General features: G+C 39.5%; 1 protein-coding gene across 5 annotated transcripts in view; it reads left to right on the top strand.

Annotated features, from left to right (window-relative positions):
- Positions 1-20,212, top strand: part of VPS13B (vacuolar protein sorting 13 homolog B) — a 513,325-nt gene that overhangs the window by 363,782 nt on the left and 129,331 nt on the right. For all 5 annotated transcript variants that reach the window (XM_045581364.1, XM_036436747.2, XM_036436745.2 and 2 more), the window contains one exon: positions 9,363-9,758. In XM_045581364.1, the coding sequence (XP_045437320.1) occupies positions 9,363-9,758 (396 nt within the window). The remainder of the gene's footprint in view (positions 1-9,362; positions 9,759-20,212) is intronic.

Genomic DNA, 20,212 nt, shown 5'->3' with positions numbered 1-20,212 from the left:
AGAAAAAATGTACTAGGAACTAATAATAAAAATACTTTTATTGGAGTTACTGTAGTGCATAAAGTTAGTCTTGATTATAGACTTGTTCTGTGTTTTGCATTTACCTTTCGGAGTTGGGGGGGGGGGTGGTAGGAATGGAAATTATCATTTTTGTGTCTATACATAGCTATGCATGTATATAGTAACTGTTTTCATAGCAAGCTTTGCTTGCCTAAAAATTTTTGTCTCTTGCAAAGAAAATTCCAAAGGAAGAAGCACTTAACAAAGAAGTTTTCTTTCATAAATGTTATGATTTGGGTATAACAAGCCATATTGAATCCATTGGGTTTTTGGTAATAGATTTAAAATACATCATAAATGTAAGTAATATGATGACTAATGGGTCAAGTAAAGTTAGAACATTTTAAATGAGAAAATAGCTGGAACCGTTTTCTGGAAATTTTTCCCGTTGATGTTTGGTCCCCCACGAGGTGTACGTTAACATAAACTTAGGGGAATCACCACTGGGGCTTGAATACCCTCTCTGATTTCATTATTACAATATGATTCTTTCCTTTCACTATTAAGTCATCTCCTATGGTGATGGGAGCATAAAATAAGTGTAATTTATTTGTATTTATCTAATCCCCTCTTAACTCAATAGTCATCCCATCATTCTGTTTCCTGGTAGCTGTTCAGAAAATTTTGAAAGGTAATTAGAATCTAATAATTGACAGGCATGGGTTTACTAGGGAATTTAAAGACACAGAATCTGCCGAAACCGGTTTGGCTCAGTAATAAGAGTGTCGGTCTGTGGACTGAAAGGTCCCAGGTTCAATTCTGGTCAAGGGCATGTACGTTGGTTGCTGGCACATCCCCCGTGGGGGGTGTGCAGGAGGCGGCTGGTCGATGTTTCTCTCTCATCGACGTTTCTGGCTCTCGTATCTCTCTCCTTTCCTCTCTGTAAAAAATCAATAAAATATATATTTTTTTTAAATAAAGACACAGAATCTACTGTGGAAACTGAGAAATTTGATCTGACAGAGGAATGGGTAACTCAGCTGGAAAACCACAACTCATATTCTTAAAATTTAAACTTTGATAATCATTTATTAAAGTTCAGTGAGGATTACAAAAAGTTCAAAATCCTTTAAAACAAAAATCTGATAATATTTGAATAAAGTCCACATTAACAATCTGTGTCTGGTTCTTTATTCAGTTATATTTCCAGCTGTCATAAAACAGATCCCACTGTTGAATAAAACTTTTCTAGTCCATTTCTTTAATGTTTTTATTTTAATAATGAGGTTAATGTTTTTACTCAGTCTTTAAAATTAAATTTACTAGTATTGGAGTAACATCTATACCAAACTACACTAATAAAAGAGAAACATTCAAATTAACCATCATGCCACTACACCCACAGCCAATCAGAAGCAAGTATGTAAATTAGCCCAACCAAGATGTCAATGTCCACGGAGCTGGAGCAAGCAGGATGCTTGGGTTGCCCTAACAATGTAGAAAGTCAAGCTTCCCACCCACCCTGGCAGCCCTGGCTTCTGCTCAAGGCTATAAAGTTTTAATTGTACAAGATAAATAAATTCCAGATACCTGTTTCCAGCTGGCCCTGGCCTCTGCTCAAGGAGGCACTGAAAAAAAAAAAAAAAGTTTTTTTTGTTAATTTTACCATATTTTTAAATTAAAAATGACCAGGAACTACATTGTTTCATTTTCACTAAAATGTTCTAAATGTCTATTTCTTATAAAAAGTTAGAACATTTTAGTAATTTACCTCTTAAATGTGTTGTGTTGTTTTTTTTTTGTATGTTTGCGTACTGTGCAGTCTTTGTACATGATGACCTCCATTGGGCCAGAAAGTACCTCAGCCCCACCCTACTTATAGCAAGAGCGCTAACAACATTCCTTGCAAAACCCATCCTGTTCCTTGTATAAACAGAGGGGCTGGGGCAGCACCATTTGAGCAAGTTGGATAGCATACAGGCCAAGAACCTAAAAAGCAGAGCTGAAATAAGGTGATGCTGTAACGCTAGGCATTCTTTTCAACTGAACCAGCTCCACCAGCAGACAGGAAGCATGGACCAGAGTGAGAAGCACCACAAATGAATTAGCCTATATATTGTGATATGAAGTTGATAAACAAGTGTGAATCCTTCTAATTAAAGCAATGAAGTCATTGTCACATCTAACAATTCAACCGATCGATACAGTTATTTTTATTACACAGTATCTCTAGACTTTCAAAGCCTTGAACTAGCCAGACACTTTTTGGTAGAATATTAGTGCCCTTATTGTATTTTCAGTCTCATAATAATAGGAAGATTACTTTTACAAATAAGGAAAATTATACAACAAAGTTTTGCATATATAAGCGTAAAAATGGAGCAGTGTAGTTTCTGGTTATTTATAATTTAAAAATATGGTAAAATTAACAAACAAAAAAACTTCTGCACAGCAAAAGATACCATCAACAAAATCGAAAGGCAGCAAACCGAATAGGAGATGATATTTGCAAATGATAAAGAACTCATACAACTCAAAACAATGACAAAACAATACAATTAAAAAATGGGCACAGGACCTGAATGGACACTTTTACCAAGGAGACACAATTTTCCAGAAAACAGTTCTAGCTATTGTCTCATTTAAAATCTTCCAACTTTATTTGACCCCTGGTGGTTAGTGAGCATCATAGTGGCCATTTTTTCTGGTTGTACTGCCGTAATAATCGCTTAGAATTTTATTATATAGACTAGAGGTTCGATGCACAAAGATTCGTACAACAATGGGCCTTCTTTCCCCTGGCTGCCAGCAACTCCTTAGCTCTGACCAGAGCCACCTTTCCGCTCTGGCCTGGAACTGCCTTTCCGCCCCCAGCCGCTCAGTGCCTGAGTATGTAAATTAACCCACCATCTTTGTTGGTTATTTGCATACTCATGATTGGCTGGTGGGTGTCGCAAAGGTATGGTCAATTTGAATCTTACTTTTTTATTAGTGTAAATATTATTAGGATATTGATTGGAATTGTGTTAAATCTATAGATCCATTTGAGGAAAACTGGCATCTTTATTATGTTGAGTCTATGAATCCATGAATACGTTATGCATATGGTAGGTCTCTCTGTTTATTTAGGTCTTCTTCTTTTTTTCTTTTTTTCTTTTTTTTAAATATATTTTATTGAATTTTTACAGAGAGGAAGGGAGAGAGATAGAGAGCTAGAAACGTCGATGAGAGAGAAACATTGACCAGCTGGCTCTTGCACACCCCCCCAGCGGAGGTGCGCCCACAACCAAGGTACATGCCCTTGACCGGAATCGAACCCGGGACCTTTCAGTCCGCAGGCCGACACTCTACCCCTGAGCCAAACGGGTTTCGGCTATTTAGGTCTCTTTCAATTTTTAATTAGCAGTTTGTAGTTTTCATCATCCAGATCCCATATATGTTTTATTAGATTTATACCTTAGTATTTATTTTATTTGAAGCTATAATAAATGTTATTCTTATTTTAAATTTTTTATTTCAATTGTACATGCCTAGTTTATAAAAACTTAATTGATTTTTGTCTGTTGGTCTTATATTCTAATATCTTGCCAAATTCACTTATTAATTATAAGAGTTTTTTCTATAGATTCTGCAGAGTTTTCTACATGGACAATCATGTCATTTGTAAATAGACTACATTTTATTTCTTGGTTTTCAGTTTTCATGCTACTTATTTATTGGTTGGTTTGTTGGTTGTTTTATTGCCTTGTTAAATTGGCTGGGATTTCTATTGTTATATTGAGCATGAGTAGTGAGAATGTATATCCTTGCCTAGTTTCTGGTCTTAGGAGAAAATCATTCTATCCTTCATGAGTAAAGTATGATGTTAGTGATATTTCTCCTCTGTTTGATAGTTTAATAAGAGTTCTTATTGTAAATGGATATTGGATGTTGGATTTTTTACACTTTTTCTGCATCAATTGATATGATCATTTTTTTTAATTTTTCTTTTATAAACTGTTAATATCATTACATTGATTGAATTTCCAATATTGTAGCAATCTTATAGTCCCAGGATAAACCTCTCTTAGATGTGCTCTATTATTAGTTATATATTTTGCTGGATTTGATTTCTAAATTTTTTGAGGATTTTTATATCTCTACTTTTATTGTCTTTTGTCTGGTTTTGGTATCAGTAATGATGATTTCATAAAATGAGGGAAATTCTCTGCTCTTCTGTTTTCTGTAGCACAAGAGAATGAAAAAAAGAAAGAAGGAAGCAGTGAGGGATATTTATAAACCTTCTGTGCATTTGGAATTTCCTTTTCACTTCCAGAAGCCAGAAATAGAGAGTTTCTCTAGTATCCCTCTCTCTGCCCCAGTGCCCACTTCTCTACTATCCCTATCTCTGCCCCAGTGCCCACTATCCCTATCTCTGCCCCAGTGCCCACTTCTCTAGTATCCCTATCTCTGCCCCCAGTGCCCCACCTTTAGTCCAGGCTGGGGAATACAGGACGAGAAGGGAGAAACCCCCATTTGGGGGTATTTTGAAATCTAGCCCTCTCCAATCTACCTGTTACCATTTACTTTTCAAAGTCCTCAAGTAGCTGCTCTGTAGTTTTATAGCTGTATTCTTTCCAGATTTTGTAGCTGCATAGAGTGGCAGAGACAGGATTTCATCTTTCCCAGAACCTTGAAATAATTTCTAAAGAGAGGGAATTGGCAGCTAACAACGAGATGTTTTTGCTTTAAAAAAATAAAAGAAACAGGCAAATATTCCTAGTATTTTAAAGTCCATAATACTCACATTAGAAACTGGAAATATCACGAGGGTAAATATACATATGGAAGTAGTATTAGTTTTCTTTTGATGCATAATAAATTACCTTGTACTGGCTTATAGCAACACAAATGTATTATTCCGCAGTCCTATAGGTGAGCAGTCCTGGTGGATTCAGCTGGAGGTCACTGCTTAGCTGGGCTGGCTCTAATCTGCAAGCTCCAGGGAAGGATCCACTTTCAAACTCATTCCACTTGTTTCTATAATCCAACTCCTTATGTTTGTAGGACTGAGATCCCAAATTCCTTGTCAGCTGTTGGCCAGGGTTTCCCTCATCTCTAGGGTTACCCATTCCTTCTACAAGGTCCCCACCATCCTCACAGCAGCAAAGCAATGATATGTAATAGAGCCTTCTCCAGATGTCTCCGACTTGCCCTTCTGCCTCCTTCGTGTGTCTTTTAAAGGACTCCTATAATTAGATCAGTCCTTCTGGATAAGCTCTGTGTCTTAAATTTAACTGACCTGGGATATTTATCACAACTATAAATTCCTTTATAGCACAACAATATCTGGATTAGTGTTTGATTCAATGACCAGGTTACAGGAATCGTGGGGCATAAAGTCATATTGGAGTGTTGCCTGGCACAGAACCAGCTGAGAACGTTTTTGGAAGATTCCAGCATGATGTGACCAAACCTACCTCGGGTTGCATTTCATGCCCGGTGCTAAGTATCAAAGATGAAAAATGTGTGCTCAGGTCTTCTTAATTGGTGGGAGATATCATCTCATGTAAAATACTTGTGCTGGGGCAGTTTTACAGATGAAGTTCTTGGAGAAAATGCTGAGCAGTATCGTGTAGATTAAGGGTTAGACAAAGAAAGGGTCCCTTCTAAAGGAGCAACATGAGCAAAGGCCTAATAGTGACAATATGGTTTGGTGGAAGTGGGTTCTATAAACTCCATGATATTTCTGGAATTTTAAAGTATGAAGAGGACATGGCTGTAGCTAAGAAAGAGTAGGGCTTTTAGTTTTTTTTAGTTTTTATTTTTATTTCAGGGAGCTTGATCTTTTAATCCAAAGGGAAAGAAGAGCCATTAAAGAGGTTTATGCAGGAGTGAGCCAATCAGGATTGCATTAGACATAAATCATTTGGAAATACATGGGAGGCTAGATTGACCGGAATCAGTCTAGACAGAGAATCCATTTAGGAGGCTTTATAATAGCTGAACAATATCAAAGGCATGGAAGAAAGAAATGGCGAGTAACAGGAATGCTGAGAAAAGGGAATTGAATTCAAGCAATATTTTGGAAGTAAAATGGACAGAACTTAATCAGTGAGTGAATTTGGACCAGGAAAAGAGGGAATTAAATTAGTCTAAAGTCAGATTTCTATAACAACTGACTCCACAGAAATACAAAGGGTTGTGAGAAAATATTACGAATAACTATATGCCAACAAATTGGACAATTGGGACTAAATGGATAAATTCCAGAAAGCATGCAATCTTCCAAAACTGAATCGGGAAGAATCAGAGACTTTGAATAGACAAATTACAGCTAGTGAAATGGGACCAGTAATAAAAGTCTCCCAACAAACAAAAGTCCTGAACCAGATAGCTTCACAGGTTAATTTTACCAAACTTTCAGAGAACTGACACCTATCCTTCTCAAACCATTCCAAAAAATTCAAGAGGAGGGAAGACACAAAACTCATTTTATGAGGCCAGCATTATTTGAATTCCAAAACCAGAAAAAGAAATTACAAAGAAAGAAAATTATAGGCCAATATCCCTGATGAGCATAGATACTAAAATCCTCGACAGAATATTAGCAAACCAGACCCAGCAAGGCATTAAAAACATCATAAATCATGATCAAGTGGGATTTATTCTGGGGATGCAAGGTTGGTACAACATCTACAAATCAATATATGTGATACACCATGAAAACAAAATGAAGGATAAAAATCACATCATATCAATAAAATGCAGAAAGATTATTTTATAAAATCCAGCACCTGTTTATGATTAAAAAAAACTCTCTGCGAAGTGGGCATAGAAAGAACATATCTCAATGTAATAAAGGCCATACATGACAAACCCATTACCAACATTATACTCAGTGGGCAAAAAACAAAGCATTTCTGATAAGATCAGGAAAAGACAGGGATGTCCATTTTCACTACTCAACATAGTATTGGAAGTCCTAGCCACAGCAATCAGACAAGGAGAAGACATAAAAAGCATCCAAATTGGAAAGTCATTATTTGCAGGTCAATTGACACCAAAAGCTCACACAAAATAATAGGTATATTTATTTCACAAAAATTAAAATTGTGCTGCAAATGATACCATCAAAATAACTGCAAAGACAATCCACAGAACTGGAGAAAATATTTGCAAAACCTATATCTGATAGGGACTTGTATCCAGGATTATAAAAAGCTCAGACAATTCAATAATAAAAAGACCAGTGACTCAATTTAAGAATGAGCAAAGGATGTAAATAGACATTTTTCCAAGGATATATGCAAATGGCCACCAAGCACATGAGTAAATGCTCAACATCATTAGACATCAGGGAAATACAAATGTAAATCACAATCGAGTGCCACTTCACACCAGCTAGATGGCCCTAATCAAATGTGGCCTAGAGTTCCACTCCTTGGAATATAGCTGATGGGAATGAAAAAAGTCCACAAAAAGTTACACATGAGTGTTCATACACCCAAAAAGTAGAAATAACCCAAATGTCTATCAGCTGATAATGGGTAAATAAAATGTGGTATCCCCATTGGATGAAGTACTACTCAGCCACAAACAGTTGTGAAGTACTGATGATACATGTTTCAATATGAATGGGCTTTGCAAGCATATCCGAAAGAAGCCAGACACAGAGGACCAGAGATTGTATGATTCCATGTATGTGAAATGTCTAGAGCAGGCAACTGTGTAGAGACGGAAATCCAAGTAGTGCTTGCTGCAGCTGGAGGCAGGGGATGGAGGGGAGTGACTGCTACATGGCATGAGATTCGTGTGTATGTGGTGATGACTAAGTTCAGGAATTATAAGGTGGTGATTCTTGTGCAGCCTTGTGAGTATACTAAAAGCCATTGAATTGTATACTTCAAGAAGGTAAATTGTACGGTATGTCAGTTACATGTCAACAAAATGTTTTTAAAGAGTAATTCCTTAAGTTCGGATATTTTTGACTATTTAAAAAATATGGCCGAAACCAGTTTGGCTCAGTGGATAGAGTGGACTGAAAGGTCCCAGGTTTGATTCCGGTCAAGGGCATGTACCTTGGTTGCGGGCACATCCTCAGTAGGTGGTGTGCAAGAGGCAGCTGATCGATGTTTCTCTCTCATCGATGTTTCTAACTCTCTATCCCTCTCTCTTCCTCTCTGTAAAAAATCAGTAAAATATATATATTTTAAATATGGGAGCAGGGAACATTTTAATATTGCAGTCAGGTGACTCAGAGGTCTAGTGAAAAGCTGAATCTCAGAGTTTTGCTAGCCCTGATTAAAGAAACCCAAGAGAAGGCATGCTTACAAGGGCCAGTGCCCTGTGGGAACCTGGGTAGCCAGGAGGAAACCCATGGGTGCTGATGCCGAGAAAGGTGAGAAGAGGTCCTCCTTATGAAGGGAGATGTAGATAATGAAATTATTAACAAGCGCTATTAACTTGAGCTGCTTAATTACTTTGCTCTTCCTACTGTAGCTTCAGCAGGGATTATGTCTTGTATTATATCTTCAGGCTCCAATGAAAAGAACACGTGTGAGATTCAGCTAAACTCAACTATTGGTTGAACACATACATATGCGAGACACACTATGCCAGTCCTCGGACATAAAGGTGTGTGACACACTCTGCCTTCATGATGCTTGTAGTCTCACATCTTATTGATAATGAAAACATAAAGACACTGAAATCAGGCAAACACAGAACTAATAAGACTACTAGTTTTAAAGTCTGGCAGCTGAGTGGCAGATAAAGGCAAGATGCATGTAAAATGGACTGGAGGTTTTAAGAAATCTCAGTCTACCCATGCTGAGGTATTTGAAATGTTATCAGTGCGAAATACACAGGGAAAGATGTAGGGAGTCTTCGGGTTTGCAGCAGCCACAGGAGAAGCAGACATTTTCTGCATGTATTTGATAAAAGCTACTTCGCTTAGTCAGTCGGACACATATTATCGATACCAGTCTGTGTGTCACACTTTGTGCTGGGTACGAGGGAGAGTCCTTTTGCCTGGGAAGAAGGGAGGCCAGTCGTAGTGCCAAACTGGAAAGGCTGCTGCATCAGCCTCGGTTGGGAGAGCCGAGTAGATGTGTGGCCTTGATCCTGTCAGGAGCAGGGAGTCGCTCGGATTAGGCAGGAATGTAGGCATGGAAGTGGCCCAGGAAAAGTGTCCTTCACGTAACTGCAGCACACAGCAAGAACAGTTAGGTGATTAGTAAAAAGATGACAACATCTGGCCTTCTAATGAGTCCACAATGCAGATGTTGGGAACTTCAATAGGAACTTGACGGGAAGTCAAGGCTTGTGTTCAGTAAGAGAGCTTCAGTAATTTTTTTTTTAAATCTTTTTCAATCCTATAGCAGACATCAACTTGGATATATCAAAGCCTCTGAAAGCAAACCTGAGTTTCACCAAGCTGGATCAGATCACCCAGTTTTTAAAGAAGATCAGAAGCGCGCACGGCTGCGAGACTCCGGCGCCGTCGGACGCTGTGCGGCTTAAGGACGAGCTTCCAGCCTCCAAATGCTACCGTGGGAAGCTGTCTAAGGCCAAAGTCCATGGCGAGGGAGCACGAAAGGTTCCGTTTCGAGAAAACATGTGGAGAGCTGTTTCCTGCTTTCAAAAAATTTCTGTCCGAACGACTCAGATTGTGGTCGCCATGGAAACTGTCCCCCATCCTAGCAAGCCTTGCCTGTTAGCATCTCTGTCCACCCTCAGCGGAAGCCTGAATGTGAAAGCAGCACAAAAAGTACCTGGTAAGTCACAGGAGCAGGGAAAGGGAGGTGACAATGTGACTCGGCACCATCAGGAAATAATCATAATTGTGATGATTTCTATTATTTGGAGGTTAAAAGTTTTAAGGGCCATCAGAGATGGGACATTTCTATTGTAATTTGTGATCTTATGGTAGAGACAAAATTTATAACAAATCCGTGAAGCTTTTAAGTATTTTAATGTGTTAAATTACAGTAAACTGTTACTTTCCAGCTCTTCGGACATGTTCCTGCAAATGTCTTCAAAGCTGTTCATTCCTAAATTTCTGTTCCCTAAAGCAGCAGTCGTGGGACAAGGAGAAACGGTCTGACCAGCCGTTGGAGCAGCGGTTGCCAGGGTATGGTCTCAGAACCAGCAGCATCAGCATCAGCTGAGAACTTGTTAGAAATGCAAATTCATGAACCCTCCTGCTGACCTGCTGAATCAGAAACTCTGGGCTTGGAGCCCAGAAATCGGTGTTGCAAAAGTCATGCAGGTGATTCCGGCGCACTGCGTTAAGCCCCTGATAACAGTTATTAAAAAAAAAGAGAGAGATTGCTCTAGTGGCGCGTATGCTACCCAAAGTGTAACAGAAGTCAGGGTTCAGTTCTGCAAGGACAGGGCCTATTGCGGATTCTCAGGCCAGCAGCCCCGGCCAGAAAAAGCCATGTACCTGCCCGGCCTAGCAAAGAGGGCGGCATGGGCCCTGAACCGAGTGTCCTGGACGGGTGGGTGGTGGAGAGGTGAGACGTTAGCAGGCAGTGACATCTACGTTTTCCTCTTTGTGACCATGACTAAATAGGTCCGTGCTTCTTCACCCCGAGTCAGAAAGGGTAGGCAGAAGGAAAGCGCGGAGGGGAGGAAAAGAAAGGCACAGGTGGGAAATAACACTTTGCAATCCCTGGAGCTGCTACCGTGAAAGTTCAGGGCACCGTGCCAGGAACTTTACTTTGAAAGTAAAAGTAGCAAAAGGGAAACCTTTCCCCCCCACTTTCATTTGCAGGAAAGAATTGGGGGCAGGAGGGCTAAGGTAAATCCTGAAACTATATGCAACATAGTGGCTTACTAAAAAAGTAATTAAGAGGCAGCTGGAGACGTACTATAACTTAGTTCCATATAGCCAGTTTGGGCACAGTAGTTTAAGAGATAAAGAAAATGTTTTATAGTTGAGAAGTATGAATTTTTTGCCAAAAAATAGACGATTTATTTCTTTCGCACCAGAAATGTTTGTGACTAAGCCAGCTGCAAGCACTGTATTTTTTTTTTTTTATTGTCTTAAAAGTCAGAAGTGAAAAATGTAAGGTCCATAGGGCATAAAGGATTATGAAACACTGGGCTACAATATCTGATTTATCCACAAATACATTGCAACCCAGACAACACTGGGCCTGTTCCCACACCTTTGCAGTTCTACCTAATCATACAGCAGGAAAGGCGAGGACTCAGCCCGAGGGAGTTTACATATACTGTGCTCCGTTCTTCATCCTTTTCTTTTTCCAGCCTCATTTCTTGTTTTATTCATTAGCTACTTGTATTGTATCCGCGTTTAACCATTTGTGCGCCATACACGTCTATAGATGCAAGTAGTAGAGCTTTTTAACTTAAATTCAAAATGTCATGGCAGTTAACTGGTTAATGCGTCTATTCTTGTGAACATCTCTAACATACCGTGAAAATCCTCTCTCTGAGCTAGACAAGGTCATAGACTCATTCTGTATTTACATTTGTTTTTTCCACTCCCCCCTAGAAAAACTGTGTACCCTATTTCTTTTATATTTATGCTTTTTAATCTAGTCAAGCAACAGAAGTAGCAACTATAGCCTTGACTAAGACATAAATCATACAACTCTAATTGTGGTACCCAGCAAATGTTCTAAAATAGTTATTTATGTCAGCAAACTAAAACAGATCGAAGGTAGCCATTAAACTGAGCAGTTTTATTATGAGAGCATAACGAATACCAAATTGGGTTTCTTTGCCTTTTTGCTCAATGTAATGACATGCTCAAACATTTTAAGAAGATAAAAAAGCCAGCAAAATAATAATAAATTATAATTAAGTAAAATAAGGTTTAAGTTCTAGTTTCTGCTGAAGACTCATTTCTAGGCAATTATAATATTACTACATGTTTTTCAAAAAGTGACTCTTAACTAAGCAAAACTTCTTTAAAGTAAAATATAATTTAAGCTTTAAACATTAATTTTTATTGTGTAGTTGATTGTCGTAAAAAATCCATGCTTTGGAACTTGGATAAAACATATATATTCTTCATCTGAGGTACATTTTTGATAAGTAGTTAAAAGTGACACCCATCAAAAAGAAAAAAAATCTCCGATCAGTAGTCATTATTTCATATTTCTCAAGTGACATCGTTCTGCATTTGACCAAAAATTTTATAGTATATCTTGGAGCTCAACAGAGTTAATGTCAAATTTTTTATAGTTTGAATCTAATACAGAAATGCTTAACTGTGTCTTTGATTTTATAGTTTATATAACTATTGTGACCATCTGCAGCAGCTGCACTTTTCAAATTATTTGCTGAACCAAATTGAGCACAGTGACAAAAGTAGTCATCTCAGATGTACTGTTAAACAGAGAAAGAAAAAGGCACAGGGCCTTGGTACAGTATAGCCATCTGCTGTACAGATGTTATTGTATAGAATGACTTAAGATAAAATAATTGTAGAAAATTTTCATTAAAACCTCAGCAATTTGCACTTGTTTATGCGAATCTGCATAACTCCCCAATGAGATAACACACTTGGGGTTTCTTTGGTTCTCACTCACTTTCTCTTTGATCCTTTTTGATGTGCTGACTTTAATAAACACAGTCAAAAACACTGTGCAAAAACATCATGGAAAAAACTACAAAGGAATAATTATAGCAGCAGAAACTACTCTAATCCCTAACTTACGCAAGCTATTTTTAGTGAAATATTTTTTTTAACACTCTTTATGTGACAATGTTATATAAACAGGGTAAAACGGTCCTTTCCAGATGAGTTTTAATTTAGGAGCTGAAATGGATGTGTAATGCTAGAGGAATCTTATGTTCTAAGGAATATTTAGAGAAACACAATTGAGAATGTGTTGTAGGCATGTTTCCTCACTTCTGAAAGGTACAAAAATATTTCGGTTTGCCTAGTTATATTTTTTATCATTTAACTGTCATAAATTTAGGGGAAGTGCCTGGGAAAAGGGGAATAATAAAAAAAAAAAAGTAAAGGGGGAAAGTTAGCGTTCTTCCCAAGACATTGTCAATACATTTAAATCTGAAATGTTTCCATATTCATTTACTGGTTTTTACGACGAAAGATGTACCTATTTCTCACTGAAATGTGTTCATTGTTTGAAACAAAATGAAATGTTTTCCACTTTAAAAAAAATCAACGAGTTTTCCTTGGTTTCCTGTACTGTTCTGCAATCGTCAACTAGGAGAGTTTCAAGGGACTTGATTTTTTTTTTTTTTTTTTAATTCCACCTGCAGATGCTTGGTGTAACAGTGACTTATAATAACCTAACTTGTATTTCTGCTAGAACACTTACATTCTCCCATATGTCTTTGGGGAAAGGGCCCTAAAGTTGATTTTAGTAGACGTGATACTTGTATTTTAAAAGTCGGTGTATAACATAAAAAGAAAAAAAAACACCTAGGACTGTATTATCAATAACAAAATGAAGCTCACTTAGAAATTACATCTTATTGTCTGAATCGTGCTAAGGCAAATAATATTTCTTCTGCTCTCCATGAAATCCATCCCATTCTGTAGTATGTTTAAAAAAAAAACACACAAAAAAACAGCCACCTTTCCCCCCACGCACACACAGAGAACACGGGCTTTTTTTACCGTTTGAAGAAGCCATGAGTATGCAGCTATAAATCCTGGGTAGCGGTGTAGCGCTTTCCACAGGCCCGGAGGGAGGGAGCTGCAGACTTCAGCTCCCCTTGTCAGAGTAAATTATGGCTCTATTAGGGCGGACCTCCTTAGATTTCAGCAAGGAGGGCGCCCTACTCGGGCTGAGCAATAGCCTTGCTTAGGGCTTCCCCGCTCTTTCCCTGGCACTGAGATTAGCCATCTCCATGCAGATTAAGGGAAAGTGAGGTAGGAGATGAACAAAGGGCTAGGGAGGAGCCTAAGCGAGGCCATCTTGTTTGGCTTTTTGGTCAGAAATGGGGAGAGCCGAAAGGATCCCTTTCCAGAGGGGCCTTCTCACCCACGCACAAAGCCAGGAGCTGAACTCCCAGTCAGAGAGCTACGGTTTAAACAACTTTCACTGCCCCTGCCTCTGCCATCCAGATGTACTTATCTCTGCGTATAAACAAAAGCGGGGAGGAAGCATAACCATATTATTTTTCACACACACAAATGCCTCCTCTCATGTTCACCGGGTTCGGGACCAATAAAATAGAAAGAACCTAAAGTTCCTTTTCATGTCCTGAAAAGTGAAACCGGGCCATCAGTTGAGGAAAGTGGAGCTCTGGCTTTGCCGTCCAGTTCCTGGATCTCCAGAGGACGCGCTCTGGAGCGGTCCTCAGCACCGGAGGATGCTCCCGGGATGCAGGGAAGCTGAGGGAAGTAAAGCATCCAATCAGGTGGGACACAGCAAGCCACTTAGAACAGCCCGAAGACGTTTGTCACTTTTACAAAGAAACAGTGCGGCTTCCAGTGCCTGGGCCATGAGAAATGGGTTCTTTGTCAGGCAGAGCCAGAGGACAGGCCTGCCTGGAAGCAGCCAGGGAGGGCCGAGGTGGGAGCCCAGCTGGTAGCCAGCCAGGCTGCTCAGGGCCTGAGTGAACAGTGGGTGTGGGCACCGGGTCTTGTCATTCCTGACACTGTGTCCCAAGTAGCTTAAACCCAGCCCTGCAGGGTAGGGTGAGACCTCATTGGGTGTGTAACATCTGGGATTTTATTTGTCATTTTGGCAAACTTCACCACGCAAAAGAAAGAGTAAAAGGGGATTATCTTGACAATGAAATGAGTTACTGAATCTTGTGATAATGAAAAGCAGAGGAATTCTAATGCCTTTCTACAGTCCCTGGGGTAGAGGTGCGTTTATAGTTTTGCAGAAGTAAAATGTAGGCAGGCAGAACAGATGGCCTAGAGTCCAGGAAACACGACACCCTCATCCCAGGACCGGAGGACCACTATTAATCCTGCTCTGATTCCCTCCTGTTACTTTATAACAAGCCTCAAAGTTGCTACTGATGAACTGGCATGTCCCTCTATTTTTACTCTTAAATTACCCCTAGATTACTGAGGTTTTTCAACACTGACCTTTTTAAACAGTGATTACTGTGCATAATGGTGAATTGAGACATGAAAAAAAAAAAATAGAATTTTTGAAAGTTCTGAGAATTGAATGGGAAATAGAAAAAGTAAAATTCTCATAACTTTTTTTCAAAATAATGTTCCATACTATTTTCCTAACCTAGTGGGAAATAAAAACCATAAATGTGTAAGATACTACCTTGGGGAGTAAGTCTTTTGTCCTCTTCTCAGAAATTCTACACAATGAGAGGGGGGAAATCCCAACAAGTGAACTTTATTCTCTGCTGTAACTTTTATCATAACATTAGATATAATTCTGGAGCATATAAGCAATATTAACCCTCCTATGTTAGGATGATCTCTTTTGCATGTCTTCAAAAAGAGAGGTAGGAAATTAAGAATGTTTGATATTTTTAAAAAAAAAACAACCACCGCTAGTAGCTATTAATACACGCTGTCCAGGAATGCTTATACAGTCACCGGTCTCTTATTTAACCAAATTATGTTGGTGCAGTCTCACACGTCTCTCATTCGGGATGCTTACGTTTTTCTGTGATGAGGATTTATGCGTTTAAAGTGCTAGGTGATTATCGTTCTTCGTGTGCGTTTTTTTGTTTTAGTGCTGTGTGGTTCCCACCTCTGTTCCGGGTTCCAGTGGGAAGCCTTGCACAGAGCAGTGTAACTGCAGACATGTAGAAGACACCGCTGGGCCGAGCGTCTGATGTGTTAATTCCCAGGTTGCTCCAAAAGTCAAAACCACGCAGTCAGCAGCCAGGCGGGCTGCGGCGTTCTGGCCTGTGCCGCGGTGGGTGGACGTGATGTACCTGCTCGGTCTCCCGAAGGGGTGAGCGCCTCTCACGGAGATAACCATCTCTGACTTTTCCTTCTGATTCATCACCGACCTGAACTCCGTTTGAACCTTGTTAGACAAAAAACAAGCAGAATTCCTGGCCCAAGCTATAAAATATAATTAAGCCCTTTTGAAATGATGTGTAAAAGAACGTTGCTGTGCCCCCACTTATAACCACTACCACCACCACAACCAATAAAGTTAAATCAAGCACTGCCTGTAATGGATTAAAATAATAAATGTTCCTGGATTTCAGTGTTTGAAGTACTTGAAGAAAACAGGCTCCCAGCAGCCCGGGTAGCTGAATGCAGGAGAGACATTTATTAATGACGAGTTCAAGGGTTTGGCCTGTTTAAGATCATTACTTTCTGTTTACCATGGGTTACACATCTCTTATATTTTTACACAGCCCACATGTGTCCACATGCAATAATGAAAGCTTCTCTCTCTCTCTTTTTTTTTTTTTCCACCGAAGAATTGTTAATTGTGTAAATGTGGTTCTCGTGGGGAATATGAAGTCTTCATAAGACTCTGCTCTGTGCTAATGAGAAATCCAGGACCGTGGCTGCAGTCTTCCAAGTGTATCCCCCCTCAGATCTTGTCTCCAGCCAAATGAGTCTATTTCTTCCCATTGTTTTAGTTACCAAGTTTCAGACTTGACCTAGACTGCTAGAAAAATGTTGGCGCCAGGTCATATGTGTTAGAATTGTGTCCCATTGCCCTGGATTTTGTGTCTTTTGTACTATAGCAAAAAATAATAATAATAATAATAATAATAATAATAATGGTTTTTATTTCTTTCCTTGTTTTAATGAATGTATAGTAAAGAATTATTTCTCTAGATTTAGATCCATTTGGGGGCGGGGAGGAGAGAAAAAACAACTGGTAAAAACTTCTCATGTGCACATATTAAAACAGAATGTTCCTTGGGCAGGAGAAAAATGGACCCTTTAGACAACAAAAATGCTATGAATTAACATGAAACAAAATCCTATTGGAGAAGAAAGGTTCCGGTCCTCGTCATTAAATGCTAGAGGCCTTTTACTTCACAGCTTCTCCTCTGCATCCTCGGTAGCACCAAATAGGTTAGACTTGGAGAAATGGACAAGCATCGTTACAGCCCCCAGCACTGGGACTGGGGAAAAAGAGGAGGTTAGGAGTAAGTCTCTACCCCCCACGTGGCCGTTCGTTTGGCCTGTGGTCGCAGCAAATTGCCCTCTCATCCACATAAGCCAGGAGGCCGTTTGCTAGGAAAGTTTCTGGCAAAGCACCGCTGTCAGTGATGAGTGGCTGAAGACACATCTTAGATGTTCTGTTGCTCTCTGGCCAGGCCCCTGGACCTGTAGGCTATGTTGGCATGACATACCGAGGCCGTGCAGAACAGCTGGGGACAGGAAAAAGCATTGATTCACAGCCGTGTTACCAACTGGAAAAATGAAATTACTAAGAGCTAGCTAACAGCAGCAGTTTTTATAAGGCAACATGGTGCTGGAAGGAGGCAGAGGGAATCTAAATCCCGGCCCTGCTGCTTGCCGGCAGTTGGTTGTGGTAAAAGTTACAATTCAGCTCATTTCCAAAATGAAGGCAAGAATATTCAATTCACAGGCGAGATAATGTATGTAGGATATTCTATACATCCCTTGGTACAAATTTATTATGTCCCTCAGTAAATATTGGTCTTTCGGTGTTTTTTTATCTTCCTCCCCAACTTGGTCACACCAGTGAATGCTGAGGGCATAGATCAGTAAATTCGAGAGCTGGAAAGTATATTAAAGATCTTCCTTTTCTTTATCAAGAACCCTTTTTATTTTTCCCCTCATGGGCCTCATGATCCAACCAAACTGCATTGAGGATTACAGAGCTAACATGGCTCTGCCTCCCAGATATGATACCTCCTCAGCCCTGTCGCAGACAAACCTGTGATTTCTTTCAGGCCCTCTGAAATGCTGAAAATGCTTCATGGGCCACCATCGCAATGTGGAACTCCCTAAGTGTCAAAGAACCAGAGCTAGTCCTAACTCCCTCACTGAGTGAAGAGCAGAGCAGTTGCCCAGGGGTATTCTGAGTCAGCCTGGTCTTCCCGCTGCACCAGTCCTTACAAGACCAGTTTCTAAGCCATTGCAGTAGATTACGTAGCAAATCATTTTGCTTTCAACATTGTTAGGATAAGTTTATGCCAATTCCTCCATCCATGTGATTTACTTTTTGAAAAATGAATTCACTGGCAGTTTCCTAATGTAATTACACTAACCAGCTATTGTAGTCATCTAAAAGCCTATAGAGTGTGTATTTGCTGTTGTGCTTTCCTCTCTGGAAAGGTTGTCATACACTTGCCAATATGCACAGTCAGACCTGCTAGTCTGGGTGTTTTTTAAACATGGACACATGATCCAATCAAGTTTTATTTTTCTAATAAACTGACACAACTGTAAAAACAGTGAGCATGGTGGCAGATTGGAGGGGAAGAAAGAGGCAAAGCATACACTCTACAGCCTTTGGTATTTTTAGTTTGGTTTTTCTAGGATCCGAATGTTTTAAAACATTTCTCAAAAAATACCTTTCCCAGACAGGGCCAAGTATAAATAGCCAACTCAGCAGACATTTTCATCTTTCTTGAGTAATTCTCATTTTCTTAATGTGAAAGGGGGGGAGGGGGAATTATATTTCTGCTACTTGTCACTTTCCTATGTTCAAAGGAAAGGGTTTGGATTAGCCCAGGGTCCATTGAGACCTTGCTGGGCATCCCCGGAGACTGGAAAGCCCACTCATGAGAAATCATTAGGTGCCTTGAAGAGGGGCATACGTTAGCAGGTAGACCAGCCAATTGGACTCTCGTTTTGATGGCCAGACTTTTTAGTAAAATGGGAAGCATCAGCATGCCTTTCAGCTCCTATATCCTTTGTAATTCTGACGGCTTTATGGTTTGTTCCATATATTGATTTTATCCATATACTGGGTATATATGGCTTATTATAAAATATAGTGTAATTAAATAGGATCTGACCAACTTACATATTCTGAGCAAGTTGTGGGGGGGGGGGGGCAGGGGGGGTGTTTTTCCATGTTTAAAACAAGGTGTGTGTTTTTCCATGGTTAAAATACCCAAGTGCTATTTTTATGTGTTTCAACATAATTAGTTGAAGGAATTAGAGAAGATTTCTCATCATCTCTTTATGGACCATACTTGCAAAAACCTTTGTCTATAGTCATCCAGTCACTTCTGGCCGTCGTTTTCATGGATCGTACTGATAAAAAGTTTTCTTCCTTACTTTTGCAGGCAGCGTGATGCTTCGCTGTTGTGCACATCGACTTGTGGATGTATCTAACACATGTTTGCTGGTTTTCTGGTAGCCTCAGATTACTTCCAGCTGGATAAAAACATACCTGGGCACGCTTTGCTAGCACATGTCATCATGGAGCGCTCTTTCTAATGACATACAGAAGCTTGATTCCAAGTGCATTTTGCACAGTCAGCATGGAGAGGCAGGGGCCTTACCGAGGTCTAGGAGAGACGATGATGTAGCGCTGGCAGCGCTCTGTAAACATTCTCCAAAACAAGTGGTTTGCATTTATTAGTCTTCTGAAGGAGTATTTCAAAGGTCATGAAACTATTAGTTCCTTGAACTAAATTTTTACACTCAGTGAAAAGTATGTCAGTATGCAAGCAAAGCAAGATTATTTCTGTTTATCACCCCAGTTGTTTCTGAAATCACTTCTCAATGTCGCTACAGCTCATTTACTTTAATTAAATATCTGCCATTAGTTTGCTAGAGCTGAAATTAAAAATATAAACACAGATTTTTAAAAGAAGCCAATGGAAAAATCAGGCAGAAAAGCGTTCTGTGGGATGGAAGGAGGTAGAGGGAAGAGGTTATGCACCGGGTCAAAGTGACCTGAACACACAGTCATTAAGTGCAGCATTGGGTCCTGGCTAGGATCCTGGAATCGGAATGGGACATAAGAGGAGAAACTGGTGAAATTCAAGTTAGGTGTCTAAACTAGTTAGTTGTTTTGCATTGATGTTAATTTACTGGCTCTCGAGAATCATGCTATCATAAGTTGTTAAATTAACATTAAGGGAAGCTGGGTGAAGGATATCGAAGTTGAAAGCTATCAACTTTGCTGGAAGCCTAAAATTATTTCAAAATTAAAAGTTCTTAAAAATGGCCTGATCAGAGGTTAAGTAATTTCAATGATGTTCATGCTTTTAAAAGATAACTGATCATTTTAAATCTTAACACTTTCACAGCATATTTCCTTAATATTTTTCTTCTCTCATTTTTGGAAATTTAGAGGGGAAATGTAAAGCATAACACTTCAAACACCTGTATACT

This window comes from Pipistrellus kuhlii, unplaced genomic scaffold, assembly GCF_014108245.1.
Source record: "Pipistrellus kuhlii isolate mPipKuh1 unplaced genomic scaffold, mPipKuh1.p scaffold_m20_p_14, whole genome shotgun sequence".
NCBI classification, from domain to species: Eukaryota; Metazoa; Chordata; class Mammalia; order Chiroptera; family Vespertilionidae; genus Pipistrellus; species Pipistrellus kuhlii.
Note: the sequence above shows the minus strand (reverse complement) of the source record. Positions and strands in the feature narration are given on the sequence as shown.